The sequence below is a fragment of the Strongylocentrotus purpuratus genome, unplaced genomic scaffold (assembly GCF_000002235.5).
Source record: "Strongylocentrotus purpuratus isolate Spur 01 unplaced genomic scaffold, Spur_5.0 spur5_scaffold_15, whole genome shotgun sequence".
NCBI lineage: Eukaryota > Metazoa > Echinodermata > Echinoidea > Camarodonta > Strongylocentrotidae > Strongylocentrotus > Strongylocentrotus purpuratus.
In genome coordinates this window covers 27065550-27092650 of record NW_022145600.1, presented here as the reverse complement: position 1 = coordinate 27092650, position 27101 = coordinate 27065550, and the positions used below count along the sequence as shown (strand labels likewise).

General features: G+C 36.0%; 1 protein-coding gene across 4 annotated transcripts; it reads left to right on the top strand.

Annotated features, from left to right (window-relative positions):
- The first annotated feature begins 1693 nt into the window (after window positions 1–1693).
- LOC590398 (leucine-rich repeat-containing protein 27) lies at window positions 1694–25140 on the top strand. 4 transcript variants are annotated; one of them, XM_030985927.1, is made up of 13 exons: window positions 1694–1800; window positions 3791–4051; window positions 4583–4713; window positions 5083–5141; window positions 5856–6002; window positions 6697–6982; window positions 7700–7726; window positions 9877–10011; window positions 17105–17193; window positions 20173–20258; window positions 20605–20681; window positions 21387–21513; window positions 25000–25140. In XM_030985927.1, the coding sequence occupies exons 2-13, from the start codon at window positions 3800–3802 to the stop codon at window positions 25129–25131; spliced, it is 1548 nt and encodes a 515-aa protein (XP_030841787.1). In that variant the 5' UTR covers window positions 1694–1800; window positions 3791–3799; the 3' UTR covers window positions 25132–25140. The 4 variants fall into 4 exon arrangements, with proteins under 4 accessions (XP_030841787.1, XP_030841786.1, XP_030841788.1 ...); XM_030985926.1 differs by having other exon boundaries at window positions 9874–10011; XM_030985928.1 differs by lacking the exon at window positions 7700–7726 and having other exon boundaries at window positions 9874–10011.
- Window positions 25141–27101: the final 1961 nt, after the last annotated feature.

Genomic DNA, 27101 nt, shown 5'->3' with positions numbered 1-27101 from the left:
GTGTTTTAAATTACATCCTCTTTCACATTGTGAAACAAATCAAGTGAAATTTTGCCATCACTTTTTTTGGCGAATTTGGAGCTCACTTCAGATGGGCTTTAGCACTTAGAGACATAGGCGCCGGAAGTGGGGGAGGGGGGGGGGGTGGGCATAAGACTAAACGGAGCTATATGATTGAGGTTTTCTGCGAACAACAGAAAACCCAAATTATGTATTCTTTTCTCAAACACATTTTTGGGGGGAAAAAATCTTTGCAGAAGTGTGTTTTAAATTACATCCTCTTTCACATTGTGAAACAAATCAAGTGAAATTTTGCCATCACTTTTTTTGGCGAATTTGGAGCTCACTTCAGATGGGCTTTAGCACTTAGAGACATAGGCGCCGGAAGTGGGGGAGGGGGGGGGGTGGGCAAAATGCAGTTTCACCCCCCCCCCACAAAAAAAAAAAAAAAAAACAAAAACTAAGCAAAAAGAAAAGCAGTAAAGGAGAGTAAAGATGGTTTGTATTTTGTAACCAAAAAGAACAGAAAAATAATAAAACCTGAATTGAATCACATACAAATGATATTACATTTAAAGAAGGAAAGTTAACAGGAATTAAATTTCCTGATACATTCCGCATGCCCCTATATTTATGTATGGAGGTTTTTATAATAGCGATACGCGCATATCGTGGAAATATTGTAAATATGTTCATTCAGGGCCCCCATGGAAGACCACTACTTGTTGGTGAATGGGCTACCCTGTCAAAAGATTAGAAATAAATAAATTTTTAAAAAAGAGGATGGCAAAGCGTGTGTGTCTTTTACTATAGAGGTGAGAAGACATGAGCCCCTGAACACTGGCGTACTGATAGGGGGGGGGGGAGGTATTTCTAATGATTTGTGATTTACAAATGTTGCTGAAATGAAATTATTTTCCGATATTTTTTCTCAATTTGTTTGTAAATCGTACCTTTTTATGCGTTTGTTGAAAAATTACAAATCCCAAATTTACAATCGGGCGAAATCATATAATAATTTAGAAGTCTTCATGTCGGGTTTCGGGGGCTCAAGCCCTTCCCCCCCACCCCCTCACTTAAAAAAAAGTATTATATGTTAAAGAGAAAAAGAAAGAAAGAGAGAGAAAAAAAATGAGTGACCTGCCAATGTCACAAATTAGGTATCAAAATATGCTCATCTGGCCGTAATTAAATTCCTAAAACCCCTGAGCTTACGGGGGCTCTGCCCCCTGGACCCCATGGACCCTAAGGCGGCCCCTGGATTCTCATCTGATTCTAATCTAAATACCTAAAACCCCTGAGTGGTGAGCACTAATTTTGTTTTCATCGAAAATTTAAAAATCGCACCCCCCCCCCACCCCCCCCCCCCTCCTCCTTGAGCACTAATACTGATAATAATAATATACCATTTTTCGTAATATAATGCATAGAGGCTATGTCCTTGTGAAATGCCCCAATACCAATATTCTATTAACCTGTAAGAATGCAAAATGCATATATACGACACGTTTTGTTAGGTAGGGCAAGCCCTATTGTTTCTCCAACTCGCATTCCGACCACAGAAATACAATTATTCCTAACATCATGACATACTCTATCCGATAGTTCAATTTTTTGCGCTAGCGTATAGCAGGGATAAAAAAACTCACATAGCTAGCTGCATGCATTGTTGTACATGTATGCTCGCACCGAGTCTGTATCAAAGACTAAACAGTTAACATGGAAACGCTCAGCTAGCTTCTCCTGCAACGGCTTTGTTTTGGTCCAAGAACATCACATTTTACCCAATATTTCCACAAGGTAAGTGACTTAACATATGTATGTGGCGTAATAAAACTATATGAAATTAAATAATAAGCTAAGCCTAATTCGTAAAACGAAACATTCGAGTCATTTTGTTCTTTATATGAGAGAAAATTTTCATTACAGCCCCATATGCTCAGTTTTGTGTATTGTAAATTAGAGCTGTAGATATTATTATTATTGAACCTTATTTCTTGAAAGTTTGCCTGTCATAGTTTTAATAGTGCAATAAACATATGAGTTTTTCGGTCACTTGAGACATATCCAATTTTATTTTGAACTATTTGTTCCAGAATTGTTTTAACTTCTTATTGAAATCCTGTTTCGATTTTTCAAAAAAAAAGAAGAAAAATAGGCCTACTGAAAAGTTGCCATGGCATGGTAGTAGAGTAAAGTACCCGGTAATCGGTCAGCTCCGGTTTTCGGCCAATTGGTTGGATACATGGTAAAATCACTTTAAAATACATCGCATAATAGCATAACACATATCCCACCCATACCATACCATGCCAGTGTCACTGAAGAACCACATTTGCAATGAAAAATATATCCTAAAATATCACATTTTAGCGATGTAATCGGCGGTCCCGCTACCCAAATCTGAAAAATCGAGTTTCTTACGCGTGTATGTAAGAAATATGGGTACCATAAAATGAGCTTTATTTCAAGTATTTTTCAGATATAGAGCCCGATTTTGTGCTGGTCGCAAGCTCAAAAGTATCTCATCGCATGTATTAAATCAATGCAGCCGCACACCGCGACGCACACACGATATGTCTGTCTAATTCAGATTCCAACTTCCGATCACCGCTGTGCCTGTATTCGGCCAGGCGAGCACCCGGGAGCTCCGGCGTGGGATACCTGCTCCGCCCGCTTTTGCTATACATCAGCGCAGAAACGCACGGCGCGCGCGAGCGCTTCCTATTGACTTTGTACATACGGCCGTAAACTGAAACGCTCGGCCGATAACCGGCTCCAAAACAGTGAAAATTGAAATGAATATTGTCATGGCAATTCGTGATTTTTTTTTTGGATTCTTTTTTTGTTTAAATAATAATAATATTTGCTTCATGATTTGAACAAGAAATGATAATAAATAGGAAGTAAAGAGTCCAATAAATAGGATTTTGTCTTAAGTGGCCGAAAACCGGGTACTTTACTCTATTAATTTTCATTTCAGAAGTCTGGGTGGTATTTTTGTTTGCCTCATGCGATTTGCCTGAGTTCTTCCTCCACAGTTTCAGAAAACGATATAGAAAAATATGAAGCTACCGTGTGTGCGTCTCACACACTGCAAAATGCGATGCTGCATGGCGAATGGCGATACCGATGGGACACTTGCTGATTTAGTTAGGCCCAAATTAATTTGTTCTAATTTTAAACCATGGTTCATGTTAATGAGGGTTTAAACCATTGTCCATGGGTTCGATTTAAACCTCCTTTGTGAATTCGGGCCTTAAAGTTATAAGCTTGCAACTCACAAAAAATCTAGTTCTAAAACCAAAAAGTTCTTGAAAAACAGCTTGGTTATTACTTATTTTACTTACAATTTTGAAGCACTATTCCTGTCTCCAAATTGAGATTTCCATACCATTATCAGTAAACTCAGATTTTTGGGGAATGCACCTTAAACACATTGAAATTTGTTTATCTTTTTTCAATATTTCCCAACCAGTGCCAAAGAAGATTTCATCAGTGGGTAATTTTCGGTTCCTCCTTGGCTTTGGTTGTATCAAATTTTCAAAACATTATTGATTTTTTGAGCTACTGGCTCATGTGCAAAGTTTGGTCATATTTAAATATGGTCATACTGCCATGGTTTATGTTAATATCTACATGCAGTAACTGACCACCCTTATTGATTTGGTTCTCACTTAACAACAACATCAGCTTTAATTGAATTAATATGATACTTACTTGATGTATGATTTCCAGTACTTACTGTTTTTTAAGTTTCTTTTATTTCCTTTTTCAAAATAAATTTCAGATAAATAAGATGGCAGGGGAGGAGGACAATGGTCAGAATGGATTCATCATCGATTCTGCCAGACTCTCTACGGATGGCACAACAGAGGAGGATGACGAAGAGGAAGGCAACCAAGGGGTCGCTAAGAGTTTCAGTTCTCACAGCAAAGAAGTGGAGATGATCCTCAAGTCGGCCAAGGCGGTTCAGGCCATCGCGGTGGATCTCAGTAAGAAGGGACTGGTCAAGATTCCAGAGGAGCTCTACGGCATGGACCATGTTGAGGTCAGTATTTGTACTGTAAAAAATGTTGCGCATATTCTATGACAAATTAGCTCTCAGACAATCAGATTTCAGTAGATTATAACAGTTAGTGTAATTTGATTTACAATGTATGCAACGGGGCCCAGATTCATTTAAGATCTGGATCACAATTATTAAAACACTGAAATGTCACAAAAAATTGTAGCATCTCAGTAAATGAGAGAGGCAACTTGTATGGCCCGTAGAAGGGCATAAGTTCAAAATATTTTCTTTTTTTCAGTTATAACTTTGTAATGAAAAATAAAAGAATAGTCAAATCTCAGCCCAACACTAACATCCTTTGGCAAAACATTAATCTACATTTGCAACTCTCCACCCAGGTGTAAATGGACACCTGGCAATTAATTGAATATTATTATTATTATTATTATTGTTATTGTTATTATTATTAATATTATCATTATTATCATAATTGTTATTATTATTGTTGTTGTTGTTGTTTTTTGTTGTTGTTTTTGTTATTATTATTTTTTTTTTATAATTATTTTATAGTTCTTGTACTTGGAGGGGAACCTTTTGCAGAAAATTCCTTCAGAACTGTTTGAGGATGTCACGAATGTCAAATGGCTTGATCTCAGGAATAACAACATACATCACCTTCCAGCAGAAATAGGTTATCATCGGTGAGTCGATCTTCTGCTTAGATTGATATGTATTATAATTTTGAATGTCAATAAAATAATTTGTAAATTATTATCACAGTGGTAATAAAAATTGTTACTGATATGAAGAGCTTTGATCTAATTTTGTAAATTTTGGAAAGATGGAACATATGATACATGTATGGAGAGTTTGTCATACAATGTATTTCTTCCCCCCCCCCCCCCCTCCCTTTTTTTTTTTGTTTTTGATGGTGCATCTTCCATTGCAGCTTGAGACGGGCACAAATAACATTTTTCTTCTTATCACAGAAAGAAAGTTAAGATACATGTACCGGTATACCACTAGCAGTGTATTACATAGCTTGCTTTTTTTCCCCAAATTTTATCCAGGTGTTTAAAGACTCTTTTACTGGAAGGGAATCAAATATCAGAGCTTCCTCCAGAAATGGGTGAGTAGATTTCCATGCGAAAGGAGACTGTTCTTCAGATCCTGTGCCCTTCCTAATGGTTATTGATGTATTAGCCCAACATGCAATTTCAGTCGCTCAACCACGTTGCGAAAATTTCTTTTAAAAAGCCTGTCGACCTCAAAGTGATTTCATCTTGTTGTTTGAGCAAATTGAGATTAAATCTGGTGAAACACTCAGACGCATTTTCTGTACCTTTTCCTTTTAATTAGTAATATAATGATAATAAAAATAAATACTTTCTGAAGCGCACTTATCTAATAAATTACTCAAGGCGCTATACAAACAAAATGCACTAATCTCTCTCCAGAATTTAACAACATGATATCGTTAGTAACTCTGAGTGAATAAATTCTTTTTAACATGGATCTGAAAGGTTTCTAGGCATTGAATGTTTCAAATTTCATTTGGTAACTTGTTCTAGAGGACTGGTGCGACGTACACGAATGCACGTTCCCATAATTAAGCAAGATGACAGTCGTCTTTGTATGCATGATTTTTTCAAAAGTATACCTAACTTCAAGGAAATTATTTAAATTTGTCTACAGAATTATATATATGTTGCCTTTTATGCTAATCCTTTCACTATACCATGTATTTGGACAATTGAAATTTTTCTGTAAATAAGAGATATGATGCTCTTGGTGTATGCTTTAAATCATTGTGGTCAATCCGCTTATAATTTTCCACCTGTAGGTCAACTGCGGACTCTGACTGGTCTAAATCTTCGAGGTAACCCCATCGAGTTCCCACCGCTGAAGGTCATAGAGAAAGGAGTGAAGGAGATACTGCGTTACCTGAGGGAGGCAATGGCTATCAGGAGTCGAAGACTCCAGTCAGCTGGTAAGTTAGTCCCACATTCTTTATCATTTGATGATAAATCCATCAATTTACACATATTTGTAATGTGTCTATATAATCTGGTGATACAACATTTGCTCTGGTGACATTTTACCCTGGGCTTTGTTCAGTAAAAATACATAGGGTTTAGGTATTGGATGTTATTGGATGTTAGGGTTTGGTATAGTGTTATATAGATACATGGTTGTAATTATTAAGAATTTGAGTAGGAACTGAATCAGGATTACTGCATCACACTTCTTGTAGTGGAGTAAAATTAGACATCAAAATAAGTTTGAAATGCACCACAGAGCAATAGTCACAACGTCATTTGTGTTAAATACAATTACTCTTTCTCTGGAGTTTGAGTTTTTTATAAATACGGTATCTGGGTTTTTTTAATAACTAAGAGTCCCTTTATTTGTTAACTCTCATTGCACTGCCATTCTCACCTGTTAAAATTTGATAATAATAATAATAATAATAGTAGGGTTCTTGTATAGCGCTCATGTCTGTCAGATTTGACACTCCTGGCGCTCCTGATTATTACCCTGGCTTTAGCACGGCTGCCATATGGCGTTCTAGGACATTAGTGCCGCAGTGGGACTTGAACCGCGGACCTTGTGATCGACAGTCCGGTGACATATCCACTCAACCTCGACACATAATAATCACTAATCAAACCTCTACATTTCAGAACTCCGAATCGAGGACCTGAACCTCAGCGACGCTGCTTCCCACTCCTCTGGGAGTGAAAACGAATACAACCCCAAGACCCGACTCGACCCCACTGACCGCCTCAACCACATCCAGTCGTCCAGTAGGCTGTCCGTCCGGTCAAGCATGAGTAACATGTCGGACCTCGAGTTTCCCAGGCCCAAGTCTGTCTCGCTGCACAAGCACATGGCGTACGAGGAGTACAGGCAGCTGCAGCATCAGAAGTTCAAGAGAGCGGGGGCACTTGGTGTCCTCGGGAAAGATAAGTACGTACTGGTAGCCTGATTTCTGTGCCCTTCCTAATGTTTGTGTTAATGAGGTGATCCCGGCCCCCCCCCCCCCTCCCCCACACACTTCCTGTTGTTTAGCAAATCCTTTTGGGAAATGTTCTTTGAAGTGGTGTTAGGCACAGTCTTTGAAACACCAAGAAAAATGACATGGACAATGAGTTTAGCTTCAATGCAGGTGACATGTGAAGTCATTATGTTGACAAACAAGGTAGAGAAACAATAATGTAATCATATTTGGGTAAAAGCAGGTTCATTACAGTTCTGGAAAGAAAGATAGAAAACAAATTATGAAACTAGTTTGCATCATTACTTGGAAAGAAAAATGTGAACATACTTTGATTGTTAACAATCTTAGCCCCTATTCACCTTGTTTTTCTGGTAAATGACTTAAATCATGTTTCATGGATTCCCCATCTCTAATTTCCCCCTTTCCAAATTCATCGACTCATACCTCCTGTAATGTTACATAACCCCACCCCCTTGCCCTGTTCAGATCCAAATATTAATCCTATCCCAGCATGATGCTAGCAGTACATGAATGGAATGAGGTGAATTAATATTCAACCCTATGTTAATATACCAGGGTATCAAAAATGGAAACAGGACCCTATTTATCTTATAACATTGTGTGCGTTCCCCATACCCCTTTCACATCCTTGAATTAATCTGATTATCATCCTTGTATTACCCCAGCATGAGACAGGTTTCATCTGGAAGAAGGTATAGTGCTATTTTCCCTTTAATTACACGCTAATAACATAACTCTATGTAACATCCACCCAACCATCATGTTTTATTGCACTTAACTTAACTTAAGAATGGCAGTTTTAGGATAGTTGTATGTTTCAGCATTTTTCAGAACTAAGTTTCCTAAAATTTGTCAAGCTTATCAGGCTTCATACACTTTTCATTACATGCATATATCCCATTTGTTAACTCCATGTATATTAATCAAATAATGCATGTGCATGAATTCATTGTACAATCTATATATGCATGAGTAAAAGCTGTCTTCATCATCGCATCTATCTAGTGGTTTCATGTGATGAAAATGATAACAATAATAACAAAAGTAGTATTAATACTGTTCTCCCTGAGGGTCGTGGGAGTTGTTTCACAAAGACTAAGATTGACTTTAAGTTGTACGTAACTATGGCAGGCTGTTCGTGCATCTGTTTGCTCTCACCATTTACTGGCCTTGCATGGTCTCTCAAAGGCTGACTTACAAATCATGGCCACAAATCTACAGAATTTACATTTTTTTGAAGAAAAAATATTATCTAAAGATCATACACACCAATACTTATATGCTAGATGTCTGATCAACCTTTTCTGATCGATTCCACAACGTTTATTTCACAATGCAATCGCATGACCATAACTCAACTTATCTTTAATTCAGTGATCTGACAAATGCTACTGTGACATTTGCTCCAGTTGTATCTCATCAATTAAATAAGGATAGGGACTTGTATGCAACTGGGTTTTAGTTTAGGGTTAGTGTTAATCGTGGGACCAGCGTTGAAGTCAGAAATTTGGTAAACTGTAATTGCCTGGAGAATGATTGTTGCCAGAGCATGTTTTGCACAATCCTAACCCTAGTGTGTCTTAATTGTGTGCAGTGTGTGGTTCCATCCATAAATATCAATTTTTCATCTTAATTGTTTCCATTAATTACCATATCCCTTTTTATAGCCTCATTATTTCAAACGTTAATTGAAAATGTACCTACATGTCTTAGGTCACTCTAATCTCCAATCAAAACTTAACTCCCACAATCCTTGTTTTGTTGCTTTTCAAGAAAATAACATATTTTTTTAATCCAAAGGAATCCATATAAAAATCATGTTTATTTCTATAATCTTACTTTGCACAGGTAAGTAAATCCTACTAATTGCTCTAAGACGTCCTTTCCTATAAATACACAGAATGATGAAAGACAATTTATATCCTCCTTCTCTTATTTCATATTTGCATTTAAATTGTATTAAGTTCTTTGTACTTTAAAATCACAAAAAATCTTTGTAAATGAGTGATTTTCATGTGGAACTTCCTGTGTCATATTCAAAAGACAAGTAAGCAAAGCAATTCTTTAGGCTACAAATTTGCTATTGCACAAATCTCACACAACCATTAATAATGCTCTTAAAATCTATAGCAGAATGGGAATATAAGGTTGTGAACTTGAAGGGAACATGTAGTTTGAGACTTTACAAAAAATTCTGAGTGAATTTATAACAGGAATTCTGTGGGACTTTAAAATTTACCTGTCACAAAGAAAATTGTAAATATGGCTCTTCACCTGTCCATCTAGAGCTGTGTTAATGAAAGGAGTATGAAAATAAATAGAGTATAACATAAAAAAGTAAAAACGCATGAAACCCATGTCAAACTGTGGTTCCTTATGTTCCCTTGTCTCTGAGAGTGCATACAGGTATGATAACAAATCTACTCGCATGTCACCCTTTTAATTTCGCAAGAATATTTGAATTTGCAATATCTATTTGTATAATATCTCAAGCTCATATTTTTAATATACAGCAATATGGAACCCCTATTATACAGAGTAAAACATTTTTTGGGAATTGAATCCCAATTGAGATTTCATCGTAGCAGAATTCAAGATTACCTCTTAAAGCTCATCTGTACTAGTTTATAGGAGGGATAAGACCACCCTTCAAGATCACTGGACAGGTGGTTATCTCATCAACTCAGCTCTCAATAAATATAAGAAAAAGAGGATCATTGGGGACCAACAGGCACTGATTAGGCATTGTTTGCTATGTAGAGGGCGCATAAGTAGCTACAAGTAGTACAGTGTGGCTTTAAATTCTAATACCTGTTTAAACATCTCCGATTTCTCACAGAAGGAAGAGAAAGCAGAAGATGAAGAAGAATCGTTCTCCTCCCATCGATCCCGTCCAAACCAAGATGGCCGAGGAGAGACGGCTGGCTAAGTTGGCTCAGCTCAAACAGAAACAACTTGTGATGGAACAAAAGAGAAAGTAGGTCATTGTTGGGTGCCTTAAAGGTACTACATGTATGTCCCATTTGCAGGCCAAACAAATGAAAAGGTTAAATTCCAACGGCATTTGAAAGATAATACTAATTTGGAACTTCCCTAAAAAAAAGTGGGCTTGAAAATGTCTTTAAGTGGGAAAATAACGACTCTTAGTTGTCAAATCGACTTAAGAGCTATAGAGCCAGTAAGTAATAGTCTGATTTTCAGACCATTGTACTGAATGGTCGTACGTTTTATGCAGCGCAAACATTCAATCAGTTTAATTTTGGCCATTACAAGAAGTGGGTTATTGATGTAGACAAATGCTCATTTACCCTTTACAGCTCATTTTATGTATGTTATTACCAAAGAAGAAAAAAGCCAGTCAGTCACTCATTAGTGTCTGACAGTGAAGTCTAGCAAGTAAACAGGTTTCCTTGCATAATTTGAATATTAGGACACTGCTAACGTTTAAATTTCACAGATAGGACATACATGACATATTCATAATTCCTGCAAAGTTCTACAGAATTTGATGTTGGCTGCAAAAGGAACATAGTATCTTTAAGTGAGTCAGATGATGAACTTGACAATTCTTGTTCATTATCTGATTTTAACTGAAACTGCATATTTTACAAATTATTATTTGTATAGGTATATTATAAATTATTTGACATATCATGTTTTTTTATGCCTCCGCCACCGAAGGTGGTGCCGGAGGCATCATGTTTTCGGGTTGTCCGTCCGCACATCCGTACGTCCGTACGTCCGTCCGTACGTCCGTCCCGTTTGACCGTTATCACAATATCTCAAGAACCATTTAAGATTTAAACTTAAGACTCGGGAATAGTATTTATCACCATAGGAAGACGATCTGATTAGATTTTGGAGTACGTAGGTCAAAGGTCACAGGTCACAGAGGTCAACTTATGAAATTCCTTGTATTGAGTTTGTTAGCGCGATATCTCAAGAACCATTTGAGATTTAAACTTCAAACTTAAGGATAGTATGTATCACCATAGGAAGACGATCTGATTAGATTTTGGAGCACGTATGTCAAAGGTCAAGGGTCACAGAGGTCAACTTATGAAATTCCATACATTGAGATTGTTATCATGATATCTCAAGAACCACTGGAGATTTAAACTTCAAACTTAGTGATAGTGTGTATCACTATAGGAAAACAATCTGATTACATTTTGGAGCACGTAGGTCAAAGGTCACGGGTCATAGAGGTCAACTTATGAAATTCCATACATTGAGATTGTTATCATGATATCTGAAGAACCACTGGAGATGTAAAAACTTCAAACGTAATGATAGTGTGTATCACCATAGGAAGACAATCTGATTAGATTTTGGAGCACGTAGGTCAAAGGTCAAGGGTCACAGAGGTCAACTTATGAAATTCCATACATTGAGATTGTTATCATGATATCTCAAGAACCACTGGAGATTTAAACTCCAAACTTGTTTAAATTGCTCTATGGCGGAGGCATCATTTTCGACTGCGCGCAGTCAAAATTCCATCTAGTTTACAGATGTCATCTTGCAATATCGTATTAATTTGACCCACCCCCCCCCCCCTGCCAAACAAAACCTCTTTGCCATCTAACTAACCATTTAGATGTACTCTTAAATTATGTTCAAAATGTAGAGACCCCTCCCCCCTGTTATGTATTGGCATCTCATAGCCAAGGATTGTAACACTTTGCATTCCATACGAATAATAAAGCATGCTACACACATGACCTAAAAGTACCACTTGTGTCTGACCGAATATGTTACACCCCCCCCCCCCCCCAGGCAACAAATATAGAAAGAAAAACAATTAAAGGGGATGTAGTATGGCAAATACTGGTTAACGCCGTCTACAACTCCTTTTGGACAACTGCACTTTAAAACGAATGGACTTGATTAACTGGGTCAGTGCGCGCTAGCGTTCGTGAAAGAGCGCTGTTACACGCACGTGAATACTGCGGTCGCGTCGTCCCTAGTCGTATTATACCTGATTGGCCCCGAGTCAAGCCACGGGAAAGACACGTACATGTAGTCTCGTCATGCTACAGCCCATTCATTTAGGAAAACAAGAAATTAAAGAAGGATGCCGTGCAGTGATTGCCCAATTAAATTATGAAAAAGCAGTGAAGATATGTTTTTATTTCCATTGAAAAAATAATTTAGAGTATATATAGTTTTTCATGCAAAATGAGACCACTTGACCGCCCCCAGTAGGTATCAAAATTGAGACAAACAGGAAATAGAAAACATGAAGGGTTTTGCCTACATTATGGCTTCTTCAAGGAAATTTTTAAGAAAGATCAAAAATGAAATTGTATGGCTTTTTCGAGGTCTCATCACCAGACTGCAAATGACTTGGTTTAACGTTTAAGTCCTACCATGGCACCAATGTCCTCTGGCAAGGCTTTTTTCTGCCTTTGCCACCTCCCACCCAGGTGTAGTAGGGGTTGTTTTACAATCAGGGTACACACTTTGTCTCACTTGGGGTGAAAAAAAAAAGTTCCTTTGATTCGTCTGAATTTTTGTTTGTGTGTTGTATACAAGTTACTTGTAAAGTCTGTAAAGTTTCAGGGCTACAAGTGTCAAACTTTTTTTTTTCAAGCATGAAACATATCCTTAATGAAAAAAATAGGGTCAAGTGTCACCTGATGACATTATGCAGAAAGAAAATATTTATTGTTTCTTTGGGTGAATGTGAATGACATAGTTTGATCATTTGATGATATGGAGTCAAAATACAACTCAATTTTTCAAGTGCATAATGGTTTTATTCATGAAAAATTCAGTTTTGCATCTTTTCATACCACAAAATGATGGACTGACAGCATGAAGTTACTGATAAAAAAAAACACAGAGCAGTTTGACCCTTAATTCTGTACTGCACAGCTACACATGGTAAGGGTGCTTTTACATACAAACTTCCAGAATAAAAGGATAGATGGTTCTTGAAATATGTGGCGTCAAAAAATTGTTCGGAGAGGACATTATTTTTGACATGCAGTTGGAACTGCCTGATTCAATTATGATTCATTATTTCATGGCATAAATGAAACTGGAAATATGTAAGGTTTATTAGAACATATTTTATCCTTGTTAGCACCCATTTTAGATCTGCATATATATCTTCAATCACCTTTCGTAGAAAAATTATCTTCTCCCTCCCTTTAAGACTTACTGGTACTAAAAACTGGATTCACATTGAACTACATGTAAATATTTTCAGAAGTTACCTGGACAATACTGTGATTCTATAGTTATAAGTTTTTAGGAATAGTTAACCATACATGTAGTGTTTTGGAGATTTAACAAGCTTTACATTAACATTCGGAGAGGACATTATTTTTTGACATATGATTGGTTTGTGCTCGTAATCTATCTTTCCTTATAAACACAACGATACTATGTGTGTGCAACTTATGTAGAATCTTAGACAGAACTGTTATGTCTCATGAACATAAGTTTTGGGCATGCCCCTCATATGACTCTACCAACTAAACATCTAGACTGGCAGATTTATATGCCATACAATATACTGTACAATGCCTACAATGTTCTCTACGAACTACAAAGTAGTTTTCTCTTAATGCAACTGAGGACTTACTGAAAGTCCATTGCAATCATTGTATGAGATGAATTCCTGCCTTTTGATGTACACGTACAATAAATCTTACGAACGTGTACAAGAGATATATTAATGAATATTTCTTGATGTAATGCCTTTTAACATGACATGGGCGGCTGGGCGCTGCCATTTTCTTTAAAATGTGATGTACCAGGCGGAGTTGTACATTTCTCATGCACCAAGCTTTAATTGAAAGACTTTTTAATTTAATAAAACCTTTACTGTACAATGAGGGTAAATCATAGCCGAGAAGGTAAATTACATTTGGTGAAAAGTATAATAGGGTACCTAACATCATACATGGGAACGGCCCCTTGAACTAGGATAGCTATATAGACAGAAGAGAACGGAAATGTTGTGAGGAGGGCTTTGTCCAACGTCTGGATGAACTATAGCATGATAGAGATAGTAAGCAAATATTAACCGACTACGAGGGTAATGGTACAAACTATCATCGCCAAGGTGATCTCGGGCTACTATCAACCCGAGCCGCATGGCGAGGGATGATGGTACATGTAGCCCCGAGACCACCGAGGCGATGATATTTTGTATCCATTGCCCGAGTAAAGGAGGCTAACATTTGTTTTATATCCCACATCGGCAAAAAGGTCTATTTAAAGTGAATTTTACATAATTAAAAGAACTGATTCTGCAGACAGTTTAGCTTCGGCTAGATTTTACAAAGCGCAACATGCATACATGTAATAAAGTCGATGCACGCTCATTTGCCACATTGACATTGACATTTCGCGTTACGCTTATTCAATGGGCAAGTGGGGCAGCAGCAAAAAATTACTGTACAAAAGTCCTATCGCAGGGAGATAGTTCTTATCTATCATTGATCATGTGACCTCGTTAAGATCGATCAGATTTCAAGATTCTTAGTATGTGGGATATAAATAGATATACATGTAATAATAGGGTAATAATTGTAACTCACTGATTAAAAAATACTATGATATAGTGGTTGAAAAATCTATTTTATTTATGCGAAACCTTCACCCCAGAACAGTACCAACTTAAGCATGCATTATAATCCAAGATGGCGGCCCGCATGTTTTGCCTCTTCTCTTAGACCAATATTATTAATTTCAAAGTCATGAAAAGGCACTAAATATCAACAAACACGGTCTACAACAACTCCAAATGACAAAATAATCCTAGCTATGCATTTTTTTAAAATAGCATTTGATAGCCAAAACCTTGAAAAATGTTGGCATTAAAAAATAAAAAATAAAATGAAAAATAAAAAATTCTGCCAATTTGTTTTCCGATCATTTTTATTGATCGGCGATCAGAAATTATTATCCGATCGCACCTGATCGGCAAATGATCGGCCCCGATCCAATGATCGGTTACAGGCCTACTAAATTCTACGTGTCTCGCTCTTTTCAGGTTGCATCGGCCGTACTTTGGAATAAATTAACAGAAAATCTTTTAAAAAACTGTGATACTGTTGACAATTTTAAGGCGCGTCTTAAAACATTTCTTTTCAAAAATACTTTCAAATGTTAACGGGAGGAAGTATGTTGAGCATATCTCAGTCTTCTTATGTTACTCTATCCACCTTTCCTTCTTACCCTTTCTTACAGCGCATAGATACATATTGTGATATGCGCTATATAAGTACGGTATATGATTCATGAACTTGATGATATAAATGTAAAGTGGACCAGATTTCACTGCATCTTCACTTGATGTATCAATCTCTTCCACCACAAAATCTCTACCACCAGAAATGTGTATAGACTAGACATAGCATCCCCACACCCGATAGTATAACAGCAACAAATTACCTACTTGTTCTATGTGATAAACCTGAATATGAAGACTCATGATGGAAGTATGTAAATATGTCAAAAAACTACTGTCCTCTCCGAAACCAAAGAGACTTTGTATATAGATGGTAATCATAGTCTCAATTCATCATTGTATAGTTGAATAACAGTACTGATTACATGGAAAGGTATAAACACACACAATAAATGCAATTAAATGGATGGAAAGTCTTAATTCTTCCAGATATACATTACATCATGGAATTATAGGGGGTGAAAGTAGCTTGTGAATGGATAGAATTAAAAGACCTCCCATTAAATAACAGGAAGATGTTAGATTGTAATACCCACCTCAACATAAATTAAAATCAGGCTAGTTTTTGTAAATTCATGCACTTTGTAGACTGTAATTACAGTCATTTATCCATCTACTGATTATGGGTCGGAGAGGACATTTTGTTTGACACCTTCAAAATCAGTGTGAATATTAAACAAAATAAACATTATCTATTGCACATGATAAAACAATGTTAGGTCTACTAATAACATAAGGTGGTTTCAAAATGTGGCTCTTCTTGAAGGAGTGCTGATAAAAATGTCACCTTTTCGGAGAGGACACTTTTTGACCCCGCCCCGACAAACAAATTTGAAACGCGCATTTACCAAAAACTGAGTAAGTGTGGGAAATGTTAATATCATAATTTTGTAGGATATTAGTGACTCTTTTCAAGGAGGAAAAAACAATTCATGGAGTGCAGTCTTACTTAAAATTATTACACTGGTTTCGGAGAGGACATTTTTTGACCCCTTTTGCACCTCATTTATGGTGCAAAGTCAAAATTTGTAGATTTGACAAAATCTTACACCCTATTCAGATCTAACATAGACCTGTTGGAAGAGATAATTCTGATAGTTGATAATGTATTTGGGGTACGTATTTCAGATATGCGCATGTTCAAACTTTGCAAAAAATGAAACGAGACAGCGAAAATGTGAAAAAATGGCATATAATTACATATTTTGAAAAGTAGTTGCTTGTTTCAAACAATTTCTTCGCTGTTGTAGGTTGATCTAACGGTACCAAATAGTTGACAAAGGAAGATTTTCCTTTGCTGTTCATTGTTTTTGTTTTAATGGCCATCAAAGTGAGTTTTTCTATTGTGTACCCTGATTGTAAAACAACCCGTAGATTGGCATCTGGTAGGAAGTTCAGAAAATGTAGAAGTGAAAGAAAAATATGATTGGTGTCAGTCTGAGGAGGCAAGGTTATTTCATTCAGATTTTGTAAAAAATCTGTTCTATGAACCATGGCCATCATGTTGTTATACATCATGAATGTAATTTGAAGAAGAAAAAAAGTGAGCACTAAATTTTTTTGGGGGGTCTTCAAAAATTTGAAAAATTGCACCCCCCGCCCCCTTTAAGCATCAGGGGGGGGGGCATCTCCAAAAAAAGGTAAAATTAACATTAAAAAATGTAAAAATACACATTTTTTTTCTGGGGGGGGGGGGGGGGGGGGGGGCTGGCCCCCCGCCCCCCCCCCCCTGGATCCGCCACTGTCATCATCATCAGCAGCAGCAGCAGCATCATCATCATCATCATCATCATCATCATCATCATCATCTGTGTTATCACTAATGCTCCTTTGTGTTCTTGTTTGGTTTCTATGGTAACAGGGACACGCAGCTCTTGGAGGATTGGAGGCAGGAGACGAGGGACATGCAGAGGAAGCATTACATCAGGGCAGTCAAGAACGCTCAGCAAGGTGAGTCAATCATTGTGCAGAGGTAGGTGTGGTGGTTTGAACTAGTTTGAAATGGAAGGTCTCAGATTCAAGCCCCTGCACAGCGCTAAATAATGATCCTTCAACAACCCATTGTCGTAAGGTAAATCAAATTCAATGCATAAGTCTTAAAGTGCCTCATGTTTTTGTGTTCACCTTTAACGAATAATAATATTTCAGTTGTCAGAATAAAAATGTTATAAACTAGTAGAAAAAACACAGACTTTCCATATTTTAATTTTCATCTTTATAATTCATTAATTCCCATTTATGCATAAACTTCATGTCCTAATTACTGCTTTCTCTCGCATTCTTCTCTCTATAAACATTTCCTATCTCTATTTTTTTTCAACACAATGTGTTAGGTCTAGGATGGAAACATGGTAATCTTAAGTTCCTACTCCAGCTGTTTTTGTTTTTTCTTATTAATGAATTATTAACATTTTGTTGCTGTTCTACTGATAACGATTGAATGGTGTTTTTTAACAAAATATTGGAAAACAAGTTTAAACTGACCAGGGGCCTGGTGCGATTATTCCAAACTGATCGCAAGTCATCCAGTCAATCACAAGTTTACAATCTAATCTTTCTTTAGTACACAGTTGCAATTGAGATCAAGTGTCAGTCAAATCAAATTGATCTCAAGTTCTCAATTAATTCAGTGGACCAGTTCATAGTTCATAGTTAGCTTTTGTACATATGATCCCCAAATATTCACAATGAGATTTCCCACTTTGTGCATTTTTTTAAAATTTTGATACAAAGGATCTCTAACCGCCCATGCGACTATTGTATCTACGAGCTGGCTTGTTTGATGGGCCCAGGGCCCCGTTTCATAAAATTTGTTATCAATAACTAGTTACAATAACTGTTATAAGCTACTGAAATCATGGCATTTGATTGGCTGAGAGCAAATTTGCCATTTGCTATTGATAACAAGTTTTATGGTATTATCTTCATACCGGTAGTACCACCCATGGTCTTGACCAAACATTATAGTTGTTGGCGTTAGAGGAAGTCCTAGGCATTAGGTCATTTCTTGTCCCATATGTATGTTACCAAGTATTGTTGAGTACCAAACATAATTTTGCATCAAATGTATCATTACTTCATCTTTGGCCCAATTTAAGCTTTAGAAGGGCTATCGATCAACTCAGTACAGATATTAAAATCTTAGATGTGGGCAGGTAAACATATGTAGGACAGTATATCTTTGATTAACCCATCAGTGTTATAAACATGCATTGATGTAATAATGTATACTGATCAATGCATTACTTTTGAAACTTTGGCAAGGGTCCATGAATGTAGTCTAGCTGATGCAGCTTGTGGTGTATCATGTTCACACTTTGATTCGTTCAAGCAAGTTGTCTTAATTGGGAACTTGAAGCATAACATTAGCCAAGCTATTAAAAAAGCTGAATATCGGCCTTTTTGCTACAGAATAAGATTTGCAGATATTGTTGACATTTATCATGCAAGAGACCCAGCATTTTTATTGATTTGTCATTATTTTCAACAGTAATTTTTCCCCCCGCGTTATACATGTTACTTCACTTTCCTTACCAACATCTCATTATTAAAGTTTGCAAAAGAAGGAGCTTAGATATAGGTTTGTTTATATTAAATGTTTACACAAAATACTCTCACACAATGGAGGTTGAAAGTTGAAAGTTCAGGGTGAAACAAGAATTTGTATTACATCAATGCACCTCTCAAATAAGGGCTCAAAGTTTATCAATCTTAATTCTGTGTTTCCAACATTGAATTGTTGCAGTTGTGGTTGTTCTTTGTTTAATGTTTTTATGAGTGAATAGCAAAACGTGGTTATGAAGTCCTATTGACTGGTATTTGATTTTATCATCTCTCTTTACGGTACTTAAGTCTTTGTATTCTTCTCCGGAATATAATTCTTTGTTTAGATTTGGGAAAGAGCATTGTAATTATTGAATACTTATCAATATGTTAGATAGGTGTTTGGTTTGCATACACGTATCATTCTGTAGCATTGAAAGTCAGTATTATGGTAACATTTCACTTGTTTCTGTGATGATTTTGATGTGATAGAGGGGCCATTCAATTTCAGAACCCCCCCCCCCCCCCCCCTCACTGCCACATTTGATTTCTATTTTTGTTTTATACAAAGTGATATATTTGGTAAAAATAGCTACTTCAGATTTGTTTGTGAAGAATATACTTTTAAAATGATAACAAACAAAATCAAAGTATAGTTATATGAATTGAGTAATTTGCCAACAACTTCAATAAAGGTAAAGAAAATCCTGGACTGCACAAAACTGTTGATGTACATTTAGGTTTTTTCCAATTTGATTTGATATTGAGTGGTTCAATTTTTCTGAGTTTTGGTTATTTATTTTTGTGTTTCTGAGTGTTGTTTAATTACTGCTCTTTGTGATTTTGAGATTTAATTAATGAGTGATATTTGCATACATGTCAGACCAGACTTTTATAATTGCATTGAAATTGGTCGTATTATGTATACAAGTAAAGTTTTTTTGTCTTCACAATTCAGCAAAATTCTTCTTTAAAATTCTAGAGCGCTAAATACTTTATTGTTTTTGTTGAGGAATCTACGGTATGTGTATGAAATCTATCATCATAGTACAGTGTATACAAATAGCAATTTCAAAACTAGCTTTATTTTGATCATCGTCGTCCTACTAAAGATATCGTCATCTAAAGCTATCCGCATGATGTATACTGCGTAGATGTTAAAGAGATACGGTGACAAGATACATCCCTGTTGCACTCCTTGACCTATTGTATACAAGTAGCTGTCTCCACACTCTGTTATAACTGTCTAACTAAATTATTTTGATACAGTTACTTTCATTCTGTTTTTCCCGTCTTTTGATGGTTACTCACCTAAATACAATATTCTTATTTGCTGATTTTTAAGAAAATAAGATTTAAAAGTTTTCGTTTTTGTAACTTTTTCAGGTTTTGTTGTTGATCCTGACCTAAAGATGCCATACGACACACACCCAAATTTCATGAAGATGATGAACAGAGAAGATATGATTAAGGTAGGTAGAAATCAAATGCAAGTTGTCTACTTTTTAAAAACCCCATGATAACCAATAAATCCCATGGGGTTTTTTTTTTGGGGGGGGGGGGGGGAGGGGGGTGGGGGAGTGGGAGACAATAAAGTGTGTTTTTCACTGTATTTTCAGCAAGGAAAGTAAGGTATTATTCTGAACACGGACACATCCTAAGTCATCATATAATGATGAAGCACAACATTTTGTCAAGTCGGTGAATACCAAGCACAAGATTTCTTTGGCTGAGGTCTATGGAAAATGTGTATATATATATATGATTTATAAGAAAATATGAATCTTTTCAAACTGGATGTTACTTCTTGCATTTTAGGTGGAAGTGAAGAACAAGCATGAAGCGATGAAGAATATGATAACACCTGAAGAGCAGAGAAGATTGGATGTTACCAAGTAAGTTTTTCATCTGGGATTGGTGGGGGAAAGAGGTGATCCGACGTTTGTTGGAGCATTATTTTTTCCAAATACAGTTCTCTCTACATATATGTAATTCAAATCTGCGGGGACCGCATCAAATAGTTGACTTATGCAAATTTTGACTTAGGAAGTGTAAATAACGCATAGTTTGATGAACACAATTTATTAGACTAAGGGAAATTTTACTGTATATAGGGGGGTTAGGGGCTTCTGCCTAGGATTATGATTAAGTCTTAGGTTAGGTTTAAGGTTATTCATTTTGTATCCATAAGATACATGTATTTTGTCCTCCATATTCATCAAGAATCTTATAGACTATGTTATTCACTATTATTTCATGCTTTCATATAGCTCAGCAATAATCAGTGATGGTTCTGTTTTGTTGTTAATCATAATTCAAGATTTGATTTAAAAAAACAATTACTTGAAAATATTAGCATTCTTGTAAATTGTTTAATAGTTCAGTTTTATTCAGGCTTAGTTACATGCATATTATAGATGGAAATATACTTGTGTGTGCATACATGTATTATTTGATATTAATCATTAACAAAAGAAAACTATATACCTACTTTTATTTCCATACTTCAAATATCTAAAACTGTTACAACATTTACTGGCACTGTGTATCACGACAATCTAACAATTTTTGCTGATAATTCTGTATTTTTTTTTACTCAGAATGGAGAGAGACAGGCAGCTGATTAGTAAGATTAAAGAACACACCCAGAAAGTACAAGAGAGGAAATCAAGACCAAGGGGAAACCCCCAGATGGAAAAAGACATGGCTCAGAAAGATTTAGTAGAGGTGAGGAAGAAAACTAAAGCCCTGGGACCCATTTCACAAAACTTGTCATCAGTGAAAAATGACAGTTTTTGTTATAAGCAAGTGAAATCCTTGCTTCTGATTGGTTATCAGCAGATTTTTCACTGATTTTTGTCATTTGTCATTGACAAAAGGCTTTGTGAAACGGGTCCCAGGGGCAAAATTTTAAATATATACTATCTCTCATATAAACTGTCAATTCGATTCCCCTCGTTAATGTGCCCTTTAATTAGCATTTGAAATCCATCTTTCTGAAAACTGTATAATTTAAAGGTTTATTTTTTATTATTACCGGTATTCTTATTGTACACATAATGTTGTTATGTACTTCTAGCTAGTGATGTCGAAAGGTGTTCTGATGTGCATATTTTAGATTTCATTCTAGATGAACTGAGGATTTCCAACGAGTTTCAGGCTACATAAGACATACTGTTCAGTTTTCAAACATTGATAGAATTCATATGTTTTTTAAAACTCAAATTTGGTATGCCTGTGATAGTTAGTAATTTAGCCAGGATACCTTAAGCGGTCTTAATGTCCTGTATCTTGGTCTGAAGGAGCTCTGACACCAATAAGTGAAAGATTCCCCCCCCCCCCCCCTCCCCCTCAGGAGGAGAATGTTTGTTAAGATCTCACTGCACTCTTTGTCTAGAGTAACTTGAAGATACTAGTGTAGTGGTACACTGGCTGGCACGTCTCAACCCTTTGTACTGCAAGGAGAGACCCAGCATGTTATAGTACGCTTCTATTCTCCTAAGCAAAGGATACTGTCAAATAATTGTTACTGATAATGACATTGATAATAACACCATCTATGTTTTGTACCTCACCAGTTGCGAGTCTTGGCAAAGCTCACAGTAACCCAGCTAAAACCCCTATGATATGGTAACCAGAACCCTATATGAGTGTTTCGCGTGCTTCTCCAACTTGAAGTTCTGTCATTGTTTGAACTCTACCCCCTATGCTCCATTCTCTTTTCATGTATGTTACCCTGTAAGCCTTGTTCACACGTGGTGCTGTAAACTGTCGAAGAAAAATATATTGTGAAATATATGATATGTGAATGAAGTGCAAGTGGGGGTCAGATAAAAGTATCTGCAAGTACCGATTTTGTGAAATTTCCTTGATAGTTCAAATGCTGAAAAGCTCTCAGATTTGCAGAATTTCCATACAGATCTCATTGTATTCCTCCTGTACAGCAGCTTTTGTATTCCTCCAGTTCCATATATGTGGCAGTTGTTATTTGTTTGCGGTTTTTGAAGTTTCGGTTTGACTTTTGTGGACTTTGTGCTAGTTTTGTTTTTAAGTCTTACCAGAGCTCAAGATGTCATATGAAAAGTAGTGTAATGGAGTTTCAAAGGCTAGTAAAAGAATATTTTGATTTAGTGCACATGCACAAATATGAATATATTTTACTATCAATTATTGCATAAATATACCCAATGCAAGAAAAAGAAAAAGAAACCTTATTATGTAGGTTACCCATGCTTTGACAGAAAGGGTAGTGATTGTCAAAGAGAACATTGCTAGAAGTTGTCTAGAATCTCATCAAACAAGAATTTGCTGTACTCATCATCATCATCATCATCTCCTTCTTCTTCTTCTTCTTCTTCTTCTTCTTCTTCTTCTTCTTCTTCTTCTTCTTCTTCTTCTTGTTCTTGTTCTTGTTCTTCTTCTTCTTGTTTTTCTCCTTGTTCTTGTTCTTGTTCTTCTTGTTCTTGTTCTTGTTCTTGTTCTTGTTCTTGTTCTTCTTCTTGTTCTTCTTCTTGTTCTTCTTGTTCTTGTTCTTGTTCTTGTTCTTCTTCTTGTTCTTCTTCTTCTTCTTCTTCTTCTTCTTCGTCTCCTCCTTCTCTTTCTCCTTCTCCTTCTCCTTTTACTTTTCTCCTCCTTCTTCATCTTCTTCTCCTCCTACACCTTCTTTCACCATCTTTTATCTTCCTATCTCTTCCTTTCTGTCCCTTTATTTTCCTACAATACCACGTATTACAAATAACATGTAGATAAATAGCAATAAAAACAAATGTACATCTTAGTGATATCAAACATTAAAGATGAAGTTGAGTTCTGGTCATGCGATTGCATTGTGAAAGAAACGGTGTGGAACCGACCAGAAAAGGTTGATCATCTAGAATTTGTGTGTATTGCAAGGTTCTGGAATCATCAAAATGATAAGAAATTTGGCCAAGTCTTGGTGAAGTTACAAACACTTGCACAGAAAGATGTATATGGGACTACAAGAACATGTGGCGTAAAAAGCCGCCCCCCCCCCCCCCCCCCCCCGATTTTTACGATGTTACATGCATATTTAGAATATGAAGGCATTTAAAGAGCCATGCTTTTCAGGGAACATGTCTTAACTGATGTTCTTCCACACTTGCATAATAAGAATGAGTAATGCTCACAAATTATTTTTCACCTCTTCCCAGAACTCAACCTTCTCTTTAAGTTGCTTCATGTGTGCCATTAGATGATACTCAAGCTGCTTTCATGTGAATGATGTTCAAACACCAGAAATCACCTGATACAAATGCTTGTAGACATTATGCTAGGCTGTGCTTTTAGGCTGCAGTAGCCATCTGAAGATGGTGTATGAATTGTCCCTTTTCTAGCACAATGTTCTTATGCCCCAATCATGACTGCAATTGAGTTGGTGGTTGGATAATATTTTCTTTGGGGATATGTTTTCTTGTGTGTTCCTACTTCACACACAATTTGTTATGAGAGAAAGAAAAGATAATCTTTTTTTCAGATCTTCAGAACATTTACTTTCTCTCTTTGTCATTGTAATTGTATATTGGAGTTATATCAGGTTTGATTTTGAAGTTTTCTCAGGGAGCACCATGTTCTGTGGGTCACTTTGTACACCAATCCCTTTTCCCACTCTCTACAATACTTTTTATTTTTGGGAGGTTTTGTATATTAAAGTTTTTAATTTCTCTTAAATGAAGTGGTGTTAGGAGGATCTTGTATTTTGTAATTGTTGGTCTGCACATTTATTGTTTCTTCACAATATCTCAAGAAAAACCATTGGTAGAATGCACTTCAAATATAATGTCAGTATGCTTCACCACAGGGATATGAACTGATATAAAAGATTTTTAGGCCATTATGCTTATGGTCACAGAGGTGCAGATGCCGAAAGATGCAGAAAAATATCATCACCATTGAAATTGGTATTACAAAGTTTAACTATTTACTTTTGCCCATTCAATAAAAGTTTACCAAGAGGATCTGTGTCAGAATTTTAACCCAGCATTTTAAACAGCTGCTCAAGTTATGAACTTTAATCTTAATTTCCTTATAAATGTATGTACAAGTAGATGACTTAGTTGGAATTACTTGTAATTATGCAAAGGTAATCTTCCTTTTAAAAAAAATTGAAAATATCTATTTTGGTACCCCTGCATGGTTTAATTTGACAGGCTTTTATTTAATCTCTCTGAATTCATTGTCACTTTCTTCTTCCAGGGCCAAAGGCTTCAGCAGGCTCTACACCATCGTAAAGACGACCTGGAATATCGCTTCAAGGCTTTCACGGGAGACAACGTCCCGTCGATGTCAGTGACGAGCACTTCAGGCTACAGGCCCCAGGCAAAATAAACCATGAATTGATAATAATGAAAATATACTACGATGAATCGCCAACATTCATGATGCGATAGCGCTTTGGATAAGACAACATTTAGACAACCTAAATTGCTTTATCTGAAGACTTCAAGGGCGTAGAAAGATTTGAATAGTAGAGTTTTTGTTGACCTGAATTTTTGCCTTTTAGTTTGCTACATGTAATGTACAGTCTTGTAAAAGCAGAATTTTTACGAAGAAGCAATAAAAAATGTTACTTTGAATGTTAAATCGGCCAACAAGGGTTTAGAAAATTAGACTAAAAAATACTTGTTTTTCCAAAATAATTATACATTTTATTTTTGTGTGTGTCACATCCCCTCCCCTTTTCCATTCAATATCACAAACAAAATTGTCAATTGATGGTAATTGTACTGCCCGTTATATTAAAACCCTGCTCTACATGATAGGTACAAATGCTCATGTGATAATTGAGGCTGACTAATTGCTATCATGAAAATTTGGTGAATTGTTTTGTCTACTAATGTTTTATATGGAAGGAGAACGATTTAGAGAAATTAAAATTTGTAGGGGCAAATTGGAAGGATACACCGTAAATATTTGGTTAAAATTGATAGTTTTATCCAATGAAATTAATATTTTATCGTGCTTACATTTAATCCAGTGTTCAGTTGGTAGCTTGAGCTCCAGTGAAATTGAACGACAAAACTTTAATTTATTAAAGAAGGGTATGACAAGCATTGTATTGATATAAAGCTATAAAATGTAGTTTTTATTTTTCATCTTGCCTAAAAACATATACTGGTAGTTTTTTAGAGTATTAAAAAAAGCTGGTTTAATAGTACAAATGCAAGTTCATTATACAGAAAATTAGCATCTTTTCTCAAATAGATGTCATTGCCAGCAGTGATGTTGTTTGAAATTGTTAAATAAAAGATGCATATTTTTTGGCCAAGCAGAATTCTGTTATGGGTTGTCTCACAACATTTCGCAAGGACATCAGTACTTGGGTTAGGACGGCTGCACATATACTTTTAATTTGATATCTTTTAAATGTCTGTAAAATGGTTACATAGGTCTGTTAAATCTATTAACGTTATAAGATATTATAACCTGTAAGAGTTCAACTTTTCTTTTTTTATAAAATAATGAAAAGTCCAGGGTATTTATGTGTAATCGTACTAATATTTGGATTGTGTGTGTGCTTTAAACCTTGAATAGAGCTCAGTATTTACCTTATTTATGATTTGAATTATTGTAACTAATGTTTGTGAGAAATGAATAGAATTATTAATAGATTATTTGCAGGATTGATTGCAAAGGCATCGAATGATGTGTGTCTTATATTTAAATTACTTTTATGTATTCATCCAAGAAGAAAAAGAAATCTACAGAATTGTTTGGAATAATGCAGATATATACATGTAGATAGGAATCGTCCAAGTTTCATCAGGTAACAGATTATAGAAAGTATTCAGAAACTTGCCAAGATAGCCAGTGTCTATTTACAAATTATATTGTTTGTGGCTTTGGTTGCTGTCTGTGCTTTCTAGTAGTGTCTACAAATCTATGGCAATCTAATGTGGATCAAATGCTTCTCATATTAGAGTAGAGAGCTATATGTAATAGTAAAATATAAACATTCTAGCAGTAGAAATTAAGGTGCCGTCCATTTTATAAATTGATAATTGTTAAGTATATGCCAAACGTACAAGCAAACTTCTTAGATCTTAGACTCGTTATAAAATGTATATCTCTTGTACTACCTCCTGTAGATTTATAGCGCCCTCTGGGGCAATAACCCTACATTTCTCTAGATAATACTTGTCCCTGGAGGAAGAAGTGATTGTCTGGTTAGTAGGTGCCAGTTATCCAGAGTCTAGACATGCCTGATATTCTAAAGTTTGATGTTCAGTACCTTTTCTGCTGCATCAAATCATTTCATTTTATGTGCCATTTGCTACTTTCATGTATATATAATTGTA

Bases quoted from the DNA above. Each gene is read 5' to 3' on its own strand.
- LOC590398 (XM_030985926.1), top strand. From the start codon at position 3,800: ATGGCAGGGGAGGAGGACAATGGTCAGAATGGATTCATCATCGATTCT. The intron at 5,142-5,855 runs GTGAGTAGATTT...TTCCACCTGTAG, and splicing joins AGAGCTTCCTCCAGAAATGG to GTCAACTGCGGACTCTGACT. The intron at 20,682-21,386 runs GTAAGTTTTTCA...TTTTTTACTCAG, and splicing joins AGAAGATTGGATGTTACCAA to AATGGAGAGAGACAGGCAGC.